Source organism: Phaethon aethereus (assembly GCF_964289735.1).
Source record: "Phaethon aethereus genome assembly, chromosome: 1".
Classification (NCBI taxonomy): domain Eukaryota; kingdom Metazoa; phylum Chordata; class Aves; order Phaethontiformes; family Phaethontidae; genus Phaethon; species Phaethon aethereus.
The window spans coordinates 133,722,088-133,746,355 of NC_138575.1; the positions used below are offsets into that span (position 1 = coordinate 133,722,088).

The following is a 24,268-nucleotide window of genomic DNA, read 5'->3' on the forward strand; positions in this document are numbered from 1 at the left end:
AAACTCATCTTTTTTCTGCTTCATCGTTTATCATTGTTCTTAGTCCTGTTACCGCTTGTCTACCTATATATCAAAGCCAGCATTTCTTTTGCAGCAACAGCCTGTTTTAAAAAGTGAATATATGAAATTCTTTCGTATTTTTTCGAAGTAATTAGAATGTGAAAACTGATAGAAAACAAACTCATTCTTTTCCTTGCTTTTGCTTTCATAATGCATACATATTATGTTATTCTTTGCCCTTGTTTTTCTTCCTCATCTTGTATTTGCAAATGTATTTAGTGGTGCTAATTTCTTCTGTTGCCTCAATACCATGCCAGTTCAAATCTTCATGTTATGATTATTGAATGTCTTTAACTAAAAGGTTCTATCTATTCACAGCAAGCATAAACTCCTTCTGACCACCTCCTGTTTACAGGAAGCTAGTCTGAGATAGTTCTGCTGCACTGTCACTTATTTCAGGAGCCATGCATTTTTTTTCCATCCATGTCTCACAAGTCACATCTTTCTCTTCTCCACCTGCATGTGACTCCACTCTGTTCCTCAATAGTCTTTCCACTGTTGCTACAAAAATCTTCTGTATTCATCTGCCATGTAGAATATCCTGCTTGTATTTCCCCAGTTAACTGATGTTCATAACTACTGTCATATTTCATCTGAGCATGTATCTCTAATTCCCTTTCCAATTTCTTTCTTTTCTCACATTCTAATCTTTGTTATTAGTTTCAGAGAGCTGCACAAAAAATGTGGTATGAAGTAAAGAAATTTTACCTCTATTTTAATGTTCTGTACACTTATGGTTATTACAAACATCTAAATTTGTTTTGCTGTTGGTAATATGAACAGCTGAAAACCAGGAGATATTTTAAAGTCTCTTCTGATAAGTTCACATTTTTTGTCTGGCCCCATAAGAATGGCAGTACTTTTTCCTTTTATTTTTCTCTATACTAGTAAATGTACTATATTTCTCCTTAAATTTTTCATAAAACTGTTTAAAATAGACAGGTGTGCATATGAATTCATGTATTTGTAGGGTATCATTTAAGATATGTTGCTTTTCTTACCTCCTGTTCATGAAAATCCACAGAAGATGTATTCTTCTCACAACACCTGTTTTCCTGGGCTCTTTATTTCTCACAACACTACCAAGACAAATTTTTGTTTATTCTTGTGTGGTTTACCTAAAACTGAGAAACTCTGCAATTTGAAGAAATCATAGTTTGCAGCAATAAAGTTAACTTGTTAAAATATCTTTTCTTCTTTACTGAAGAGGTATGCCTTCATATAAAATTTTGTCTTCATCCATCAGGAATGTCAGAAAAAAACTGCTGTCACTCATGTAGTTGTATAACCTAGGACCTCTAAGGACCTGGCAATTGCCTTTTCTTCTGCTGTGTCACATGGCCAGTAAAGGATTTTGTGAAAGGTGCTCCTTCATGATGGAAAGGGAGCAATGACAGTCTTAATTTCTGTGGTTTGCACAAGAGCCTCCAATTTACGCCACTGTGGACTGCAGTACATACCAGTCCTCTAGAATTTATTCTACATATTTTGTTTCTGTTCATTGAGCCACTTCTCTGTAAGATTAATTGCAGTTATGTTTTTGGCCTGGCTTTAGATTTTTTCTAAGCAGTTGACCTCTCATGCTGAACCTCCAGGGCAGCATCCTACTGTTGGAGCTGTTTTGGATTATAATAGGACAAAGATTTCCACCCACTCCAGCACAGTCCTATCATATTTAGTTGTTGGTTTTCTGTCCTTCATTAACATTGTAAATTATACCATTGTGCTTCTGCAGACACTATGTTCCTTGCTTCCTTCTTCCAGTGTAGCTCTCCAATACTTTGCTGTGAGCAGAAATGACATCAAGTGAACATGCAATGAAATTACTCATATTACGTGCATGAGCAAGAATTCAGCTACTAGTGGTGCATGGCAATCAGGGAAGCATTGAATGGCCCACTGCCCATTCCTTCACTCAGTGGTCTTGATCTGCCTGTAGTATGTTATTGAGAGTTCAAAGAAGGCAAAAGTTTTTCAGACTTGCCCCCACCCTGGCTTCTTTAATACAGAAAGAAATGGAAAAGTTAGTAAATTCTAGTTTTAAAGTAATGAATAGTGAATCAATGGCAGCATGTATGCACTTGCTGAAGTGACAGGGAGGTGGACATCTATGAATAGCTAGAACGCAAGGCAAATCACATCTTCTGCTTGAAACACATAGAAGGCTTGTGTTGTGGATTGTTACAGAAAAATACAAGCTCAGGTTGAAAAAGAGATGGAAAGGATGGAATTATATCCATCCTTACCTTTATCATGGTCATAAGAAGTGAGACCTAGTAACAGTGAGAAGATGGAGTCTCAACATTAAAATGAGGAGGAGAAAAATATGGTGTGGATTATAAAACAAAATTAAATGACAGAACTACAAAAACTTAAATCTAAAAATTCAAGACTGGCAAGTTGGAAAAGTAGTATTTGAAATGGGGGGGAGAAAGGAAGGAGGGAGTGATCTTTTTCTCCTTTTTTACCTGCTAATCTTGCAAGATCTGTCCTACTTTAATTCAATTTTTACCTTCTAGCATAGGTTTCCTGTTGCTTTACTTGGGTGTTCTTAGTGTATGTTATACTGTGGTAGTTTTCTTACCCCTTCTAAAATGTCTTTTGTCTTACTATCAAAATGGATTTGCTTGTTTGGTAATTTATTTGGTAATAACTGAACTTAAACGTGGATCAAAACATACTACAAAAATTTGTAACAGTTTGCAAACTGTTATCCTATTACTATTCTTTTCTACATTTTTTTACCACCTCTTCCTCTAGTTAAGTTCTTGAGTCCACACTGAAAATACAATACTCAAAACAGGAGGGGAAAAAAAAAGAAATTACAGATTTACATGACTGACAGCACTTTTGCTCTGTTTCTGATGTCTGAAGGCAGTTTCTCAGTGATGCTATTTTGTTTGATACGGATTTCTTGAATGACAAGGGACAGGGGGGAAGACAGAGTTAATTCTTACCTAAATATGTTTGTATGCTATGAATTTTTTTTGTTCTCTAGGGCCAAACTTGGGATGCCCCAGTTCTTGAGTCCTGAAGCACAGAGTCTTCTGAGAATGCTCTTCAAAAGAAACCCAGCAAACAGATTAGGTAAAGTGTTTAGCAGAATATTTTAAATTTGATCATAAAGTTGATAACATCAATGATCATTAAACAGACTAAATAAGTATACAGTTTCTTGTGTAAAGTAGGCTTTGTAGTAAGAATATAGTTTGCCTCTTTGCTTTTCTAATGATCAACAAAATATTATTTCTGCTATTCATGTCTAAAATAAATGCAGAAGAAATAAGAAATATAATTTTGCTAGACATTCTTTTGACCAAGAAGAAAATAATTCACAGACATTTTTCTTCCTTATAAAAGGAGCAGGTCCAGATGGAGTTGAAGAAATTAAGAGGCATGCATTCTTTTCCAAAATAGATTGGAATGTGAGTATCTATTTCAAAATTAGTTCAGTAAATTTCTTGGTTAAATGTTTGGTGGTGTTGAATAACTTTTTAATTCACTCTGGCCTATGCCTTCTCTTCAGAAATTGTACAGGAGAGAAATTCATCCTCCCTTTAAACCTGCAACTGGCAGACCTGAAGATACATTTTATTTTGACCCTGAGTTTACAGCAAAAACTCCAAAAGGTAAGAAGAGAATAAGTAAATGTTTCATTCAAAAATTAGAAACATTGTTCCTGTTCAACTTATGTACAACTTATGTATTGTTCTTCCAGGTGTTGCTGGGCTAAATGAATGCTCACAGAGAAGTAGTCCATAGTTCATAAAAGTTTTTGTGGTCCTTGGTGTAAATATCACGAGGATATTTAACTGAGCTGTCCTATGTTAAAAATAAAGTAATCCTCAGCAACAAAACATATACATAAGTTCAATTTTTTTAATCTAATCTCATTTTTTTTAATCCAAAAAGATTATCTGTGTCTGTGTCTCTTTGAAGGTTATATTTTGTGGCTTCATTTAATTCATGATGCTGACTCTACATACTATGCATATGTAGAAACTTAGTAATTTCAGACTTTGGGTGGCAAAGTTGCTGTTTCAGTGCCATCTGTGTCTGCGTAGTTTTACACTGATCCGTTCAAAATATGATAGACATTTTTATCTTTACAAATTCAGGGTGTTACCAGAATTTGAGTGCTGCTTCTCCATAAATCTAACATAGATATGCTGCTATATGTAAATATTTTCTGCAGAGTACTGTTTTTTGTATAATAAAATATTGTCTGACAGCAATATGATCTTTGTAATCCTTGATTATCAGTTGTGCTTCCAGATGGTATATGCAGAACAGTTCAGTAATTATTTGTATTTTGGTCCTCAGAAACACTTTCTGCAAATTCCAGTTTCTCTGCACCTTCTAGAATAAAGCTGTAATTTCCTCTTCAGAGTAAATATAATCTCATCTCTACATTTTAAAAACTCTGTTTTTAAGTAGACGATGTGTTTTTCAGATTCACCTGGTATCCCACCTAGTGCTAATGCACATCAACTTTTTCGGGGATTTAGTTTTGTAGCTATTGCATCAGATGATGAAAGCCAAGCAATGCAGACAGTTGGAGTGCATTCAATTGTCCAGGTGAGTACATCTGCTTTAAAAAAAAAAAGTCAATAAAGCAGTATTGCTGTCTCTTGGTGGAGGGATTGCTTCCTTCATCACAGAATGAAGTACCGTGACAAAGTCATTATCACCTTTATACAAGAAAAGTGAAGACCAGATTATGTTATCCAAACAAAACCTCTGAAGGTGCAAGGTCTGTTTAATTACTGAGCAGACATGGGTGTGAATAGACTTCAACCCTTAAATGGAAACATTCTACCATCTATACTGTGATAACTTCAATATCACAGAATCATTAAGATTAGAAAAGACCCTTAAGACCATTGAGTCCAGCTGTTAACCTAGCACTGCCAAGTCCACCAGTAAACCATGTCCCTAAGCACCACATCCACACATCTTTTAAATACCTCCAGGGATGGTGACTCAAGATCATCAAGTCCAACCATTAACCCAACGCCACTATGCCCACTAAACCATGTCCCGAAACACCACATCCACACGTTTTTTGAATGCTTCCAGTGATGGTGACTCCACCACCTCCCTGGGCAGCCTGTTCCAATGCTTGACCACTCTCTCGGTGAAGAAATTTTTCGTGATATCTAGTCTAAACCTCCCCTGGCACAACTTGAGTCCACTTCCTCTTGTCCTATTGCTGGTTACTAGGGAGAAGAGACCAACACCCACCTCACCACAACCCCCTTTCAGGTAGTTGTAGAGAGCGATAAGGTCTCCCCTCAGCCTCCTCTTCTCCAGACTGAACAACCCCAGTTCCCTCAGCCGCTCCTCAGAAGACTTGTGCTCCAGACCCCTCACCAGCTTTGTTGCCCTTCTCTGGACGCGCTCCAGCACCTCAACATCCTTCTTGTAGTGAGGGGCCCAAAACTGAACATAGATTCGAGGTGTGGCCTCACCAGTGCCAAGCACAGGGGCACAATCAGTTCTCTACTCCTGCTGGCCACACTATTTCTGATACAGGCCAGGATGCTGTAAGTATAAGGTGGAGGGGAATAACAGACATCTTGATCTTTTTCCCCATGCATGAAAATAGTGGTTTATTTCTACAGTACAGGTGGAGGCGCTGGAGTACAATTGTGAATTGTATCTGGATGTTTTGGATTGCTTTGTGTTTTGGAACCCATAACCCCGGACATATTCTGTCCCTCCCAAGCCACTTTAAGTTAATGTGCTAATCTGTGATATTTTGTGACCAATTTCAGTGTATCATATAAGGCAATGTTACAGTACCTACACAAACTTTGGCTTCCTGGCAGTATTAGAATGACTCCAGTACAGTCTCCTGTATTAATAATTGTGAGGCTGTCACTTTTAATAGCCTAATTCAGTTGCTATTCTTATATGTTCTGTTACTGCCAGGACTGCTTATTTTTGGACAACAAGGCTTTTCTTAGGTGTAAGTCTTGTGTGAGACAGAAAAGGTGGACCTCATGCTAGAATGAGGGAGGGGCATGCCTTGCCTCCTTGTGAGGCTGAGGTCATTGTGAAAGCACCCATCAGCACTGGAGAGTTTGCAGCCTGTGGGGAAAAAAGCAGATGCACGTGCAGGAAAGCAAACTGGAAGACCTCTGCAAAAATTGTATTTCTACCTCTTCTTTCTGTTTTTAATAATTCTAATTATTGAGGAAGACTGAGTTGTGAAAATCAACTGGTGACCTAAATTGTGTTGAAAACTTCTTATTGGTGTATAGGTAGGAATAAAAAGGTGTGCTGTATGATTGGGTTTATTTATATTTTTACTGCAATGATATTTTGCATATGTCTGAGAGAATTTTTAAAACACAGTTTATTCAGAACATTAATACCTCTTGTATTTCTTTAATCCTCTTACTATGTCTAGAATAGTCATAAAGTGTTTGTTTGTACACATGACCTGTTTCATGTGTAATGAACCATTAAATTTCAAGGGTTTTTAGATCCTTTTTTATTCTAAAGAAGCTATCTGATTTGGTATATGGGTCAGAATGACTTCTGGTCCTGAAGTCTTGCTAAAAGTTTCTACAAGGTCTTCTGTGCTCCTTCTTACCCACATAGATTTTTGGATTAAATTCTTTATCTTTGTATATGGTTTCTGTCTCTTGTAAAAGTCTATTTCTCTGCTGCCTTTCCTCTGTGCCCCTCAACCACTTCCTCACTCCTATTTCCTCTTTTCTGTGCTGCAGGATACCCAGATGGTTTCCTGCAAATGCTTTGCATCCTTTGCACAAACGCCTTATACTAGAACACCATTTCCTTCCTTTACAGGAGTCAACACTTGTCCTTCTTTCAGCTTTTTATTTCTATGAAAGGATTTTTGACTGCCATTCCACGCGATTTCCAGTTAATCTGTCTCTTCAGTATGTCTGAATTTTCCAGCTGGCATTCATCTATTCAGATAATAGAAACAGTGATGCTGTTTTACCATTATTTTATAATGTAGTCTTCTGGTCATCTTTCTTTTGGAGATTCTATCTTTAAATTAATAAATCAGTAACCAGAAACATCATGTTGTCAGTTTCTAAAATACAGTGTGCATTATTTACAAAGTATTTAATATATAATTTATCTCATACTAATAGCAAGCAGAAGGTACTGGCTGTTTAGACCACTTGGACCTAGTACAGTCATCAGTTTAAAACTCAAAGCAAATCACTAGGAATTCAAAAAAATTATTCTTAATATTAATTATTATAGATTTAGAATAGTCATTAATTGATAATGTTATTTTGGTAGCAGTTGCACAGGAACAGCATTCAGTTTACTGATGGATATGAAGTAAAGGAAGATATCGGAGTTGGATCTTACTCTATCTGCAAGAGATGTATTCATAAAGCTTCAAATATGGAATATGCTGTAAAGGTAATTACTTTGTTATAAAACACACAACTCTCTCCAGTTTTTAGCATCAGTGACATTGGGCATCATTAATTTATTTGCCATAAAGAACATAGCAAATATAGATAATTTTTTTAATATAAAAAGTTTTAGATACAAATGTGAATTATACTAATCAACCAAATAAAATATTTACTGGCAGATATTTATATAGAATTGCTATTGATTTTGTTGTCTATATGCTGGTTTGGGTGGTGAAAAGCAGTCTTCAGTCTTTGAAACACCTATGTAATTACAGTAAAACTGATGAGAGTTACATGACTGATTCTAGAAGGAAATGTGCTATGAAAAGCTTACCTGACTTTCCATCATTTTTTAAAAATACAATATGGGGGGTTTTGCTTCCAAAGTAGACTCATAAATTTTCAGATAGCTAGGAGTTCATAACAGTTTTTAACAAGGTTTCTGATGTTGTTTTTATGCTATTCTATTGGGCTTTCTAGCACTTCACTGAACGCATTAAATTCTTAGTTGAAATCAGTAGAATTCCCAAAGTGGAATCATAAGATTATCTTGTTGGCTTTCTGTATAACACTGTGGAGCTGAGTGGTTATTATGAAAGCAGGAGTATAGATTAGCAGACTTTAAAAGGAAGAAAAAATTAAATGCTGTATTGTGAGGCAGTTACCTGCTTGAATTGTTGAACAGTACTACTCAAATGTGTAAAATGCGAAGATAAATTATGTTTTGCTGTATCCTTGTCCACAGATTGTCTACTGGAAACCCTTCAATTTCAATTTGGTAGTTACATACTTGTCATTATTCTGATTCTGCTTAGGAACAGATTTGACTTCTGTGCTTGCAATTTGAAGTAATTTCTCAAAACTGGAAGAAAGTACTGGCATAGCTGTTAATTCTCAAAGCCGTAGAATTTATCACAATCCTCACAAGGATTGCCTCGCTTTTCTGCTGCCTCTGTTGTGGCTTTTTTCCTTCAAGGAATCATGAAAAAAGAATAAGGTGATCAGTGTTCAATGTGTTGGGATGGTGCTCATAGCAGTAAGGGCTTTAGGATGTCAAGAGGAAGAAGGGGTAAGACAGAGATGGAGAAAGGTATTAAGAGGAAATTCTGCAAGTTCAGAAGGAGAGAAAAAAGGAGAATAAGAATACGTTTTAAATAGGGCAAAATAATGTTTTGCTTGTTTGCACAGGGAGAACTTCAGAGCCTATCAGGCAAGCCTCCAGAGATTCAAATGAACTTTCATAACAGAATGCTTCTCTGAATTAACTCTGAGAAATTTTTCCTTTTTCTTATTTTTTGATTCTCTTACTCTCCTGCTTTGTCTTTTGCTGCACAAAATAATTTGTTTGAGATTAGCTTTGTGAAAATCAGTTCATTAGCATTGTCAAACCAGTATCTCATGTCAAATTAGGAACTTCCTATTTTATTAAATGGTGGGTGACTGAAGTCTTACCTACTAAACAGCCTTGCATTATTTATCACAGTCTGAGGGATGAGATCACTTATCCTCCAAAATTGTTTTCAACTGAGATTTTCCCATGTTTTTCCAACATTTTTTGCTTTGCCTTGCTGTTCCAATTTAACAAACTTTGTTTTGGTTATAATCCATGCCCTTTACCAAGAACAATAAATATTGCTTATCTGTTTATGCCAGTAAGCATGTCAAAGTGTTACACTATACAATGTTCACAAAAAGAATTATGCCTATGTACCTATTTGCTCTTGTAGATCATTGACAAGAGTAAAAGAGATCCAACAGAGGAGATTGAAATCCTACTGCGCTATGGACAGCATCCAAATATTATTACCCTAAAAGATGTAAGTAGTATATTAAAGACATCTGTTAGTGTATTATAATTGCATATCACTTTCTAATTTGAGACATGACAAACTACGTGTTTTAGATTTATGTCACTGTTTTTCAGTATTTAAAAATGAAACAATGTCCTAATGCAGTTTATTCAACAGTATCCAATTTCTACTGAGATATCTCACTGTCATCTTTTAAAGGTGCTTATATTTTGGTACAACATAATCCTACGGACCCAAATAATTCATCCTTCATAAATCTCAGCACAGGAATAATTAATTTAAAATGGTCTGTATTTTTAAAAGAACAAGCAAGTTTTTTGGTTGCTTAGTTAACCTCAAATCTACTTTTGTTTACATTAGTCAAAAGCAATTTTAAAGTGCATTATTATGTAAATGGGGACGTGCTGTTTCAGATAGCGCAATACCCAAAGTCATTTTCATGGACAGTAACAAGTGTCATGTAATGGACAAAATCTCTTCATATCCACAGTCATCACTTTTCTTTACCTGGTATCTTTATCTGGTCTTTGTATGGAAGATTATCTGTTTATGCTTTGCTTGTATTATTTGCTCTGACCATGGAAACACTTTGACCATAAAAAGAAAAGAATAACATAGTTTGGGAGGTAGAGGTTTTTCATAGTGAACAGTAGATTTAGAAGCTCTAACAGAAAAATTTGCTTTCTCATCTTGATTATGCATTAAAGAGGATTAATTAAAAATTAAAAAGGCATATGATGAATGACTTTATTAGCCTGCAAGAAAGTATTCTGGTCCCCAAAACCAAACCTCAAGCAAAACAGCTAACCACTTAGAGGAAGCTGAGCTCAGCTGAAGGGAGATTCTCAGACATTTTGAAGTCATTAAGACAGTAGCTTGTAAATACTGTGGACATGAGTACTAGAGCACTCTACCTCGAGGTCATCTCCTACAATAATCTGTCTTCACTTTATCAATGTCATGTAGTTTGGCCCTTTCTTGGGAGAACAAAATAAGTCAGATATACCATGCAGCTTATCTTATTGCAAGCTAGATACCCACTTTCTCTTTGTTCTGCTTCATATGGTCTGACTATAAAGCTATCTGAAAGCAATTGTGCTAATATGGAACCTGCATCAGCATTCAGGTTGCTTTTAGTGATGCATGCTAGGTTTATGTGTTACTTTAATTCATAATAGAGGTTATGTTATTTAAGCAGGAAGGCAAACATAAGGAATGGGAGTACTTACTGAACTTAAGCATTATGACTATTTTTCACCGAGAGAGAAATGCAGGCAGCCTTGAAAAGTTGCCACATACGCTGAATCGTTCTACTTTGTAATTAATTCTTCATCATCATCAGTCACCTTCCAGTAGGAACCATCTTTCATTCACACCAACAGTAATATGCACATAACAAAAGGAGACAACAACAAAAAAAATCCTTAAGTCCACACAGGAAGAGAAGACAGTAGGCTGTAATTCTCACTTCTACTTCAGATCAGTTCCTCAAGCCCAGTTTATGGAAGTATGTCCACTGTAAGGAAAGAGATACAGGATTCATGTGTATTAGAAACTTGTTATAATAACCACTACTGTAAAAATTAAACACTGTTAAAAGTTTTCACTGTCTTAATACAGATGCTTGGGGCAGATTGCTTGTATATACCACAGTATAGTGGTGTGCTATTACAGCTTTCAGAGGAAAGTATAAGGAGTACTTGGCCTTCAGCCCTCAAACTCATCAAGAGCACCATGTGTTATTATACCAATAAAACTCAATGTTGATTTGACTCAATTTTTTATTCAGTTCCACACCAAAATTTAAATGTTTCTATTTTGAAATAACAAAATAAAATGTTTCAGCATTAAGTGCATGTCTTTGGAAATTGTTATTCTGCAAGAAATAATTTCTCTCTTTTTTTGTATTTCAAGAATAAATGCAGTAATATTTGAATTTAGCTTAGGATGGAAATTTTCATTCTTGCTCGGCCTTTTTATGTAATTGAATTCTGAAGGTCTTTGGATTGAAACAATGGATATTCAAAAGACCTAATTCTTTCTGCAATGCATAGTCCTCTGGGGTTTTTCTTTCTGATTGTTATCAGTGGTCTTTTTCAGTTACACGGTATGTAAACAAAAGAAGGAGCTATATTGTGCTAAATCAGATGTCCTTCTTATCCAGTATCCTGCCTCTGGCAGTGGCCATTAGTGGATGCCTAGGAAACAGTGTAAGAACAGAGGAAGCGCACAGCTTCCAATAAACCATTACCTAGAAACTTCCTGTGCCAGACCGTTATATGTATTTTACCCTTTTTTACCTATTAGTTACTGTTCTGTAATAGAACTTTTGTCCTGTTTTGAGTTATTTAAAGAATTGGCTAAAGAATCATTTCAGAAGCATTTTAGAAACCTGAATATAGTATATCCAGTTTTCCTGTCCAAGTGCTTATTTAGGAATTCCAAAAAACTCCTAATATGTATGCGAAATCTTTTTCACTTTGTAAAAAAACATGTTCTCTTTCTCTATTCCATTATATTTTGTTCATGTGCCTACGCCTGTTTCTCCCTAGTTTCTTCCAGTTTGGCTTTTAGAGAAGACATACTGACTGATATTTGGCATGTGCCAGGAGTTCATTTTAAAAACTAGCATGACATTTATTATCTCGGCTTAATACTGTGCACCTAACTGTGAAGAAAACTTCAACAGTATTTATTCAGTGCAACAACTAAATTGATAATGACGTTAGAGAAATCAGGGCGAGGGGAATGGTTTTTTTGGGGTAGGCTTGGGTTTTTTGGTTTAGTTTTTTATTTTTGGCAGGCAGACAGGACCAGCAAGGTGTAGCAGATAAAATAGTAACCAAATGCAAATTTTGCTTGAATGCCCCCTGCAGTACTGAGATGTGTGTGTTTTGTCATGTCTAATGAAATAAGCTTATTTCCTCATGTTGTACCAGGATTAGAGGGAGCCTACCTATTAAACAAAAAAATCTAAAATGCCAGTTTAGCATCTAGAATGAGATAATTCTGCTTTTAATACTGTGTAATATTTGAAGTCTTCATAAAAACACATTCAGATGATCAGCCATTTATATTTCGGGGGGGGGGGGGGGGGGAAGATTGCTGTTAAATGAGAACATAGAAACCCATCATGTCTTACTCTCCTTAAGATCATAAGCTTGTCAAGCCTGCAGAATTATTTCTTTTTTACTCGTCCTCTTTTTTTTATTTGGCAAGACAATAAATCCTTTCAGTATAGTTAAGAGCACAAAAATTTCTAAGCTGAGAACTCTAGCAGTCTATATTTCCCAGGTAGCTTAAAACAAAGAAATTGGGTTGAAAACTCTTTTTTTTTTTTTTAATTCAGCTGATATCTATTTATTTTACTATGACATGGATGATTGTTTCTTTTTAAACTAGGGTTTTTTTCACATGTATTACTGAAGAGAATGATGACAACATCACCATGAAAAATAGGTTGAAATAATAATAGGGAACAGTGTGTGAAAGGTTTCACTAAAGCAGGAACCACATTCGGGGTAAAGTTAAAACCCCAAGAAAGTGCAACTGAAATGAAATGCATAACTATACCTTAAAACATGTTTTGGTCTAATTCAGTCTGTAGTGCCCCCTGGTGATAATATAAATAATTCTCAGCTACTGTTTCCCTAGAAAATAAAAGACATGCAAAAATTAAGCCATTTTCCACAACTAGAAGTAGGGCCTAAAATATACGTGTGTTAGTAATTTTAGACTTTGGTTTAGGCTTTATGTGTGGAGTAATATGTAAGTTGTGGACTTCTACCATAGCAGCTTTCTATGCATTAACTTCAGTCTTCAGAGGCCATTTGAGGTGAACTTAGTTTTTTCCTTTTTTTATCTGACACTTCAGTTGGAATTATCTCTGTTCATATTTGTAATTTGCTGCAATAACTGCTTCTAGAATTGGCTGTGGTTTTGCCTTAATTGGACTAGTATCCATTTGTTACTACTTCTTAATTTCTCCCATGTCTAGTTTAATTTGTTTCAGTAAAACTATGTGAGGAAAACTACATGTTGTTCATCCTTTTTTGTCTTTTTACATTTACAAGCCAGTATTTTTATGTTATTCCGTTATTGTACTACCTTTTTGTAGAAGTTTTCGTGTTTACGTCTGAAGATGAACAATGTTTGGATAGTGTGTGGGGTGAGAAATATGGGGAAAATAATGGAAGAAAACAGCTTGTGGATGCACCTGCACTATCTCTGTACATTTCACAAGAAAATAGCAGAGACTAAATATTTTGAAGTTGACATCTTTGTGTACTTTTTGCAGGTGTATGATGATGGAAAATATGTATACGTAGTAACAGAACTTATGAAAGGAGGAGAACTGCTGGATAAAATTCTTAGGCAAAAATTTTTCTCAGAACGAGAAGCTAGTGCTGTTCTGTTCACAATAACAAAAACAGTTGAATATCTCCATGCACAAGGGGTAAGTTTTCATCTTGGGCAAAATGCGTATAGATGTTAATATTCTTCTCTTTCAGAAGTATAAACTTGTATCTTGACATGTTCTTCTGTGCAGTAATTAAGTAATTTTTGGTAAATAATTACATTGCAGCAGGAATTTGTGTTGAAATCAGAACATTCCTCATCAGCTGTGTAGATGTTCAGATAAAGGAGATGATGCAGCTGTTTCTCTTGTCCTCTATGCAGTCCGTCAGCAGTTCTGTGGAACATGCAGATAATGACTAATAGATAGGATAGGAGAGGAAGCAAGCCAGGAAGAAGTGCTAGGACCACTGCTGTTGCTTAGCCATGGGACCTAATGTAATTCCAATCTCGTCATGTGATAGACCCTGAAAATTTATTTTCCACCTATCACACTTGTAATTTCTTCCACTTCTTGGTTTTGAAGAACACTGTTTACGAGTTAACTCCTGTGCCACAGGGTCAGGAAGTTGTAGTGGACTGTTAGGAGAAAGAAAATTAATGCTTCAGGAAATTAATTTGGAGACAGAGGAAGTAGTTCAAAGATAGACAAAGCAAATATGACAATTGCATGGCAAGAACAACAAGTCATATTGCATTTTTAAGTAAAGAAGAAAAGGGGGATAGTGGAAAAAACCAGAAAGTAAGGGTGCAAGGAAAAAGTCAAGCTGCTAACATCTAATGTTATTATCCAAGGAAAGGCGCTTCAGAATGGATAGTACTCAAATTATTTTAAGTAACAATTCAGCATACACAGTCATTTCTGGGAGCTATTATTTCAGAAAATTTAGGGTCATAGTTTTCTGGTGTATCTTATTCTGTGATTCATCGCTTTCTTCAATCACTTGCTCACATGTGGGTTTTTATTTGAGCCCCTGTGCACGGGACTAGGATCCTTGGCCAGCAGTATCCATGGGAATTATGAATAAACCTCGATACCTTCTGTATTGAAATATAAATAATAGAATAATAAAAATCATAACTTGTTCCCCTCTTACCACACGTGGCCAAAAAAGGCCCAATGTCCTTGCATCAAGTAAGGGGTTTTAGAGGCTTTTGTTTTTTTCTTTACTGTAGATCTTTGTAACTATTGGCATTTTAACTTGCATTACATCACATGCTCTTTGGAACTTTTACTTTTGGACATTTTCAGGTTGTCTTATGTTAAGTACACCTCCGCATGAAAGATGGCCACATATGTAAATAGTGAGCACTTCAGTAGTGTAATTTTTGTCTGGAAGAGTCCTCCCTATCTTCAGTGGATTTTCCTTTTGTAGCTCCTTTGGACACCACGGGTGCTTATTTGCTGTTAGGTAATACTTGGTTTGACAGATTCTGAATCTGTGTGCAATCTCCATGACTCTTCCTAGAAGGATTTTCCTCATGGACATTCATAGGATACCTTTGAACTGAAAAATTAGCTAAGCAAGGAATAAAATCCTCCTCTTCAGCGTAAGCAGTACTTGCAGCTCTCGCCCAAACTGTTCGGAAAGTATTAGGGGCAACATACAATAATTAAAGGTTGGCATAATAGACATCATAAAAAGGATAAACATGAAGTATCATGTCATCTTGGAGCAGAACACTTCTGCATGCTGGTACATAATTGAGAATGCTAATCAAAAACATGATGCTCAGAAATAAAGAACTGAAATGTCCTGCATATTGTTTTGCTCTTTTTCCGTTGATCTAAAATAAAATGTTACTTCTGTGCAAAATATCAATATAATCTACACAATCTGACATCTCTTTTCGCAAAGGTGAATTTAAAACAGCTTAATACAGGAAGGTATTTTATTTATTCTTTGACATAACATTTTGATTGCTAAGGAATTAGCAGTTGGATTTGAACTAGGCTGCTACATTTACTCTTCCTCCCACTTGAGAATTGCTTCCCCTTCTTCCAAAAAAAAGTACAACTCAAGCAGACTGGTTCTAGAAACAGTCTGCCAAATCCCCAGCTCTGTGCTGCTTCCGTTGCCCACCTCTTCCTTTCTTCCCCTTTAGGATCTATTTAAAAAAAACCCACACCAACTAGAATAAAACTGCGGGGTTTTTTCTTCTGCCTCTTGGAGCAGTAAAGGATGTTTCATTCATTATTTAAAGAAAAAGAATTCTAGTCTATCTAAACACCAAAAAATGAGGGCTACCGGGAGCCAGTTCTCTCCTACACTGACATCTCAAGCCAGGATGTTCCCCTTAACATCTACTGTTCCAACTCAAATTCTTTAATACAATTTTGTATATTTCAGCTTACAAGGTGCTTATTTCCATAATTTTAAGTATTCATTTTGTTAAATCTGAGAATTGCAAAGTATTTGCATGTTGAAAAAAGCCTCTTACTAAGTAGATTACTGTGTAAATGGCTTTCTAATCTGCAGACTCTCTGCAGTCTTTAACTTCTTGGTCTTAGATTACTTTGCTGAAAAACTACTAGCTTTCTGGCAGAGTGCATAGAGCTTCTAATTCTGCACATTACTTGCAGGACTTCTGGAGTATCTTTTCGTTCTAATGTGATTACCTTCTTGAATTGAAATGTTTCACCACAATCTTTTCCAAGAGGAAATGAGTCTTCCATTCAAATTTAGCCAAATTTAGGACAATCAGGAAGATAAAGGCCTTCATAGCACGTCTATTAAAATACTTAAAAGAGGACATTTAGATCCACTCTACTGTCTTGCAGCAGTATGTACCCTTTTCTTTACAGACAGCAAAGCCTCAAGAGACTTTAGGCTAATTTGTCTTGTGAAGAAAATGTAACAGGTTATCTGAGTTCGAAGACTGTCCTTGTGCATTACAGGTTTTATTAAGGCTTGTTTATAACATAGCTTCAAATAAGATCAGATTCATTCTGCCAGAACTTCGGCAGCTTCTGCGGGTTTTGTCAAGCATTTTACATCTCAAGCCCCTACAAAACAGCCAGTTGGGAACCAGTACAGGCTTTTTTTTGACAGGTCAGTCCATTAGGAGGATACCTCTGGTATTTTGTTATTTTTTGGCAGAACTGTATTAAAATTCCTCCTTAATCAGGTCTTAAATGTTTGCACTGAGATTAATTCAGATTATCTGAATGAAGAGAGTGGAATATAGACGGTTACTCCAGCAGTAACTAGTATGTGGTTACGTAGCACGGTGGTGCACCAGCTGCTATGGACATCTGGGACTCCAAAAGACATTACTAGCCAAAGATTCGGATTTAAAGAGCCTTGTAGGCATGTATGTGAAAACAGAAAATACCTATATACTCCCATTAGAACAAGAGAACTGGAACTGTGTACAAATAAATCGAGGGGGAGTGGGATGTCTGGAGGGGGCTTTATAGTTAGAGTTTCCAAGTTAGAATTGTAGTACTTGAGACCCCATTGAGCATCAGAATACTGCAGCTGATGTTAGAAACTGGAAATCTGGAAACTGCTAATGGGAGATTTGAAATTAAGTAGCAGAATTGATAATTATAATATAAAGCCTTTCCTGTGTTTACCTTATTGTATTTAGTGGTTTGTTTTCTTATTTTAGGTTGTTCATAGAGACCTGAAGCCTAGCAATATTCTTTATGTTGACGAATCTGGTAATCCAGAATCAATTCGAATTTGTGATTTTGGCTTTGCAAAACAACTACGAGCAGAAAATGGTCTTCTGATGACTCCATGTTATACAGCAAATTTTGTTGCACCAGAGGTAAATACCAGGATAGCTTATATGCCTTGATTTATTTTGATGGGACTTTTTTGGTAGTTAGATATGTTTAGTTGTTTAGAAGTGAAATCACTTTGTAAACACGAAAAATTTGAAATCTGGATATTTTTATGGCATAATCAAAGCATTTCTGAGCATTTTTTTTCAGCAAAAATATTTGTCTCCCTCAGGTTTTAAAGAGGCAAGGTTATGATGCTGCATGTGACATATGGAGCCTTGGTGTTCTACTTTATACCATGCTTACTGGGTAAGGGTGATTTCAGTTTGCTTTGCTGTAGAATAGCAAACCAATATAAACAAAAAGAATAATAAATGCAGGCCCACTGTTGAAGATGTTTCTATCGGCACTGATTAATCTCTGCTTCAGCGGGGGCAGAATATGCTTTGCCTTTAGTAGAATCCAAATTTGCAGGGACTGATGTGAAAAATTTTTGGTTTCTCATGTCTCATCTATCTTAGGTGTTTAATTTCTGCTTTATGGTGATGTAGGAGTAAGAATTGATTGCTTCATGTGAAAATTAGCTGATTAAGCAGCATATATGTTGAAGGAAATGCATGTTGCAAATATAATTGCAATGCACTGAAGCATGATGGTGTGCAAAATTCAGCCAATGCATATTTTGAATTGATGCAGTTAGGATACAATAAATGCAATAGAAATGCATTTATGTATGCAAAATAAATTAACTGTAGAAAAAATGATGACGAATAATTTCAACTACAGTTCCAAAAGTTCAAAGGATAGTTGCTATTAAACCTACCAAATAGATAGTATTTTTATGCTGGATTATTCAGATTGCCACTGAACATCAGAGACATTTTGGCATTTTAAAATAAACAAGTGACAAATATATTTGTTGTTAAATATATCTCTTCTTTTGGTTGTGGATATTCTGGTAGCAGCAAGAATGCTTAATAGTGAAGCAAGGAAAATTGCTGCATCTTCCTTCCTTTAGTATCAAAACAGCATTTATTCTTTTTCAGACTTATCAGAAAGTCTTCACATTTAATTTTATAACAGATTGTTTTATTACTTCACTAAAATATGAAAACTTAAAGAATACTTCCTGTAATTCAGGAACTACCAGTACTGGTATAGGTTTTCTGCTATAGGTTTTCTGCTATAGGAAAAATATGGGTTTCAGACCCAATGTAAAGGGAATACATACAGTAAAAACAGCTCTGTAGTCAGTGCTGTGCATTTTCATATGTTAAGAATAATTTCTTTTTATAGCTATTTGACTATCTGTTGCCTATAATTATGTTGAACTCACTGAATCTTATGATCAGATTTGTAATAAGTATTGAGGTCCGGGTTATGTAAGTTTGTTAACGTTGAAATTGTTTGGTTAAATAGCTACACTCCTTTTGCAAATGGTCCTGACGATACCCCAGAGGAGATTTTGGCACGAATAGGTAGTGGAAAGTTCTCTCTCAGCGGTGGTTATTGGAATACCGTTTCAGATACAGCTAAGGCAAGTATATTTGCTTTGTCCTTTGGGGGATGAGAAATGGATTGCAATGCAACATGTTGCTTTGGTGTACATGGTGTAATCTTTGCTGGGTAAAAAACTGGCTGGACGGCCGAGCCCAGAGAGTTGTGGTGAATGGTGTTAAATCTGCCTGGCGGCCAGTCACAAGCGGTGTTCCCCAGGGCTCGGTTCTGGGGCCGGTCTTGTTCAGTATCTTTATCAATAATGTGGATGAGCGGATCGAGTGCACCCTCAGTAAGTTTGCAGATGACACCAAGTTGGGTGGCAGTGTTGATCTGCTGGAGGGTAGGAGGGCTTTGCAGAGGGATCTGGACAGGTTGGATCGATGGGCTGAGGTCAACTGTATGAGGTTTAATAAGGCCAAGTGCTGGGTCCTGCACTTGGGTCACAACAACCCCATGCAACGCTACAGGCTTGGGGAGGAGTGGCTGGAGAGCTGCCCGGCAGAAAAGGACCTGGGGGTGCTGGTTGACAGCCGGCTGAACATGAGCCGGCAGTGTGCCCAGGTGGCCAAGAAGGCCAACAGCGTCCTGGCCTGTATCAGAAATCGTGTGGCCAGCAGGAGTAGGGAAGTGATTGTGCCCCTGTACTCGGCACTGGTGAGGCCGCAGCTTGAATCCTGTGTTCAGTTTTGGGCCCCTCACGACAAGAAGGATGCTGAGGTGCTGGAGCATGTCCAGAGAAGGGCAACGAAGCTGGTGAGGGGTCTGGAGCACAAGTCTTCTGAGGAGCGGCTGAGGGAACTGGGGTTGTTCAGTCTGGAGAAGAGGAGGCTGAGGGGAGACCTTACCGCTCTCTACAACTCCCTGAAAGGGGGTTGTGGTGAGGTGGGTGTTGGTCTCTTCTCCCAAGTAACCAGCGATAGGATGAGAGGAAATGGCCTCAAGTTGCATCACGGGAGGTTTAGACTGGATATTGGGAAAAATGTCTTTACTGAGAGAGTGGTCAAGCATTGGAACAGGCTGCCCAGGGCGGTGGTGGAGTCACCATCTCTGGAAGTATTCAAAAAAACATGGGATGTGGCACTTTGGGACATGGTTTAGTGGGCATGGTGGTGGTGGTTTAACGGTTGGACTTGGTGATCTTGAAGGTCCTTTCCAACCTTAATTATTCTGTGATTCTGTGATTATAATGTATATATCATATATGATTGGGTAAGTTCCACTCATTATTACTGTTATTTTAAAATACTGATCTGATCCTTTATGTGCCTAGAAGTTTGTTTCCTGTTTATGGTACTTTCATGTTTCAACAGTCACTTCCCTGTAGGAAGAAAAAGGTCTGTGTTTTATACTATTGTTGTTAACAGGTGCCATTAGAAATACAGGATATTTCATCAGTATTCACACACATGCACAATCATCCATTATGAGAAATGCTGTAACAGAACTTCATCTGGAGGCATGACATTCAAAAATCATTTAGATAGTCTAAATTGGGATAATGAAAATATTAAAATAATTACCATATGCTCCACTGATTCAGACTAGAAAAATAAATAGTTTTTCACATTTTTCTTTTTGGGTCAGTTCTTCAGAATTACCCAAGACAATTTATCTCAGTCTTTCATTAGGTTTTAGTTTATTCTTTTAAGTACTTTAAGAACTTTTGGTCCTTAAGAATGTTATATCTACTTAAAAAAGAAAACAAAAACCACTGAATTACTATACTTTCCTTTTACTGCATTTGTACAAAGTAAAATTTTTAGACAACGTAATTTTTTTTTTTTAGAAGTACATTTTTTTACACCAAATAGACTCTAAACTTAAATGTGCAATATCCTTTATGCCCCTTCTGTGTAGCTATGGTAAAGTGCTAAAGTTTTCCCCAAAAAAAGTTCACATATGGTGTGTTCTTTCTTGCTAATTCATTTGTTATGTGCTTTCTAACGTACTGCTCTCATAGGTCAACCATTTTCCAACAAACTATGTTACTCGTTTGATTGACAAATGAACCTGTTAGAATAACATGTTTACACTAATCTGATAGCATCAGCTTTTTCTTCCTTCAGTCCCATTCTGTTCAGTTGTACTTGGGAGTCTAGAATTAACTAAAAACCTATCAGCTATGAAAAAATCTGTTTTCCTTTTTAATTTTATTTTCCTTTTCCTTTAAAAAAAATAAAATTTTCCTTTTTAATATTAATTCCTTTTTAATATCTTTATATCCAAATTCCTAATTTGAATTACAAAACAAAGAATGTTTTATATGAAAATGTCCAGCATTGCTAATGTAACTTAAATTATCTTAAATCCCGTTGTAGTCAACTAAATGTGTTTTTCCACAGGTAATTGCTTAATGTAGAAATGTTATGTATGCTTTACCATTACTGACTGACATCTAAAGTCATCTCTAAAGTATTATGCTGCTGTATAAATGTTTTCAACATCTTGAATGTTGTATGCAATTCTCACTACCATAATTTGAAAAAGATAAAATAGAAGTTGAAAAGGTGGTAGAAAAAGATGTACTAGAATGAAGGTGAATATCTGATCAGATGTCGAGAGCCACTTCCATGTAAAGAGAGTAAATGGAACACAGTGTTTCAACTCAGCAGAGTTGACTGATATGACAGACAAAAGAGATCATTTCTCTGATGATACAAAGAAGGAAAGAGTAATTCTTTTTTTCTCATATGATTATTTTATTAGGGAAATCAGGAATCATTCAGTTAAGATATTCTGCAGAAATTAAAAACCAAACAAAATTAAATATTTGTTCATGTGGTTCACAACTTAATAGTGAAACAACTGTGAAAGGTGTTTGGGAGGGGGGAAAAACGAAAGTATAAGCAGCAAAATGAGTTCAGAGGGGGTAAGGTAAAAATCACTAGTGGTACATTTATGGCCAGCAGGACTACTAAAATTCAACCTTCAACTTGCATAATTGTTGAAAGATTGTTAGACACTGGAGAAACATGCAAAGGGAAGGACCATCTCTATTTTCTCAATTGTTCCTTTTTCAATACTCATTTCCTACATATCTGCTATTTGTCATTGTTCAAAGTAAAATACTAGTATAGTGGGGCCTCTACTCTAGTCCAATGTGCATGTTTTATACCACTAAAATTCTGTTTTGAACTGTAATCTGTTTTAAAGCTGAAGTTTTTCTGTTATTTGCATTGACTCTTTGTATGTTATTGACAGGACCTTGTTTCAAAAATGCTTCATGTTGACCCACATCAAAGATTGACTGCAGCTCAAGTCCTTAGTCACCCCTGGATAGTCCACTGTGACCAGTTGCCTCAATACCAGCTGAACAGGCAGGATGCTCCCCATTTAGTGAAGGTAAGTTGTCATGAGTAAGAGTTGCACTAAGCCATAAAATGAACTTGTAATATGTAATAGGATTTCATAAGAACTTAGTCATGGAGAATAAATCTAATACATTTGAAAAAGACTTTCATAGGTTTGAAACTTATTGGACTGACTTATACTGGGAGGCTTAACTTCCTTAAGAACCCAGCATAAAAGAAATCATTCTTTTGAGAGTGAAAATGTTGTCAGGTGACTATAGGGGATCTGAAAAATAGTTTAGCTAATTTTACAGTTTCAGAGGAGGTTAATTGTCAGTGACTAAAAGAAAAAGTACTGATCACGGTAGAAGCTAAAAAGAAGCCAAAAAGGCAGTGGTAATTAATATGGTATCTTACTGTTCTGCTTTCTGTCTGGTTTTGACCCTGATAAACTTTTTCACTTTGAGCAAGCAGAGATAAATCAAAAATAGTTGAATTCTACTTCTCTCTCTATTTCACCCTGCCTTCAGTCCTATATCTGAGAATCTCCATCATGCAACATAATAGGGATCTGAAGAATATAATTAACACTCAGAGTCAGCTATTAGAGATTTCTAGCATTCAAAAACACAAGTGGAAAGAGGGGGAAGCTCTGATCCCATGGGTCCCAACTTTCTAACTTTTTTTTTTAAATAAATCTTGACAATGTTGAATAATGTGGGCGATTTGTAAATATTTTGTTGAAAACTGAAACTGTTATATAAGCGATAAGCAGAGACAGCTTATCACCCCCACCAGTGGGGTTTCATTCCCCAACTATTTCACAAAGCATGGAGAGAGAACTTAATTTAGCAATCTGGATTTGTTTTCTTAAGCAAGGTAAAATTGCTTTAGCTTGATCTGAAAACTGTTCATTCCCCTAACCTAACACTCACTCCTAATGCTGCTGGTATTTAAGTAATGCAGTGGCATCTTTCTGTTTTGTAGATGAAAGTAGGCTGGAAGTTAAAACTCGTTCAGCATCTCTGGCACTTAGTGCTGTGTAATCTCTAGTGTGTGCATCAGTCCCAACATACTCCTCTTGTTTTTTTCCCCTCTGACCCACAGGGTGCAATGGCAGCAACTTACTCTGCTTTGAATCGTAATCAGTCACCGGTGTTGGAGCCAGTCGGCCGTTCTACTCTTGCTCAGAGGAGAGGTATAAAAAAAATTACCTCAACAGCCCTGTGAAGTGACCTCAACCAGATATTTGGTACCGTGGCGTAAGATGATAGCACAAATCATGGCGACAGGTAGCACATATCTGACAGATACCTGCAAGCACACTCTGTCCCAGCTGGTACCTATAATGCTGCTGCTCCTGCTGCTGCTACTGCTTTCATCTATTCTCGCTTTAAACTGTTGATGGCAAGTTACTGATCTTACTGGAGCTTCAAATGGAGTGACAAGTGGAAACACAATGAAAACGATCCTGTACACAATTGAATAAACCAGAAGAATTATGAATGCCACCTCTGTCAAAAATACACTGAATAAAGCACTCTGCACCACACAGCATTATTTTTATAAGGAATATTTTTTGTCCCCTAAAATATTCTTTGTTACAGGTAGATATGGACAGTTTATGTTAAGCACTTAGCTTAAACAATCTGTTTATATTAGCACTATATACTTTGTGCCATCCAACATTTTGTATGTTTTTGTAAACAGTTCACAAGCAGTACATTTCCGTGCTGTTTTCTTTAATGTATACATGCCTTGTTTTACTTAGATATTATTAATCATTTTGACAGTTAAGTCTGATTAAACAGTTCACCTGGATTAATCAGTATTGTCGGACAGCTCTAAAAGAAGCCTGACTGTTAAACAGCTATTGAATGTAATACTATGAATATGTATTTCTCCTTGCCTATGTCTTTTCTACATTTCCATGTTTTTGACGCTGCATGTCATGTTACAAAAATCAGGATACTGTTTATAGTATTCAAAATTTAAACAGCAAATCTCTCACCATACTATATATACAATAGCTAATATAATCCAGAGAAAAGACAACTTGCTCCATATCTCACTCTGTCTTTTGTTCCCCCCCCCCCCCCTTTTCTT

At 36.4% G+C, this 24,268-nt stretch overlaps 1 protein-coding gene across 1 annotated transcript in view; it reads left to right on the plus strand.

Moving 5' to 3' along the window:
* Nucleotides 1–23,392, plus strand: part of RPS6KA3 (ribosomal protein S6 kinase A3) — a gene marked incomplete at both ends in the record, with an annotated part of 81,216 nt that extends 57,824 nt beyond the window's left edge. Inside the window, 12 exons of the mRNA XM_082014393.1 lie at nt 3,059–3,147; nt 3,421–3,485; nt 3,587–3,689; nt 4,514–4,638; nt 7,348–7,473; nt 9,200–9,289; nt 13,581–13,739; nt 17,255–17,416; nt 17,605–17,681; nt 18,792–18,909; nt 22,074–22,214; nt 23,270–23,392. Of these exons, the coding sequence (XP_081870519.1) occupies nt 3,059–3,147; nt 3,421–3,485; nt 3,587–3,689; nt 4,514–4,638; nt 7,348–7,473; nt 9,200–9,289; nt 13,581–13,739; nt 17,255–17,416; nt 17,605–17,681; nt 18,792–18,909; nt 22,074–22,214; nt 23,270–23,392 (1,378 nt within the window). The remainder of the gene's footprint in view (nt 1–3,058; nt 3,148–3,420; nt 3,486–3,586; nt 3,690–4,513; nt 4,639–7,347; nt 7,474–9,199; nt 9,290–13,580; nt 13,740–17,254; nt 17,417–17,604; nt 17,682–18,791; nt 18,910–22,073; nt 22,215–23,269) is intronic.
* Between the last annotated feature and the right edge of the window lie 876 nt (nt 23,393–24,268).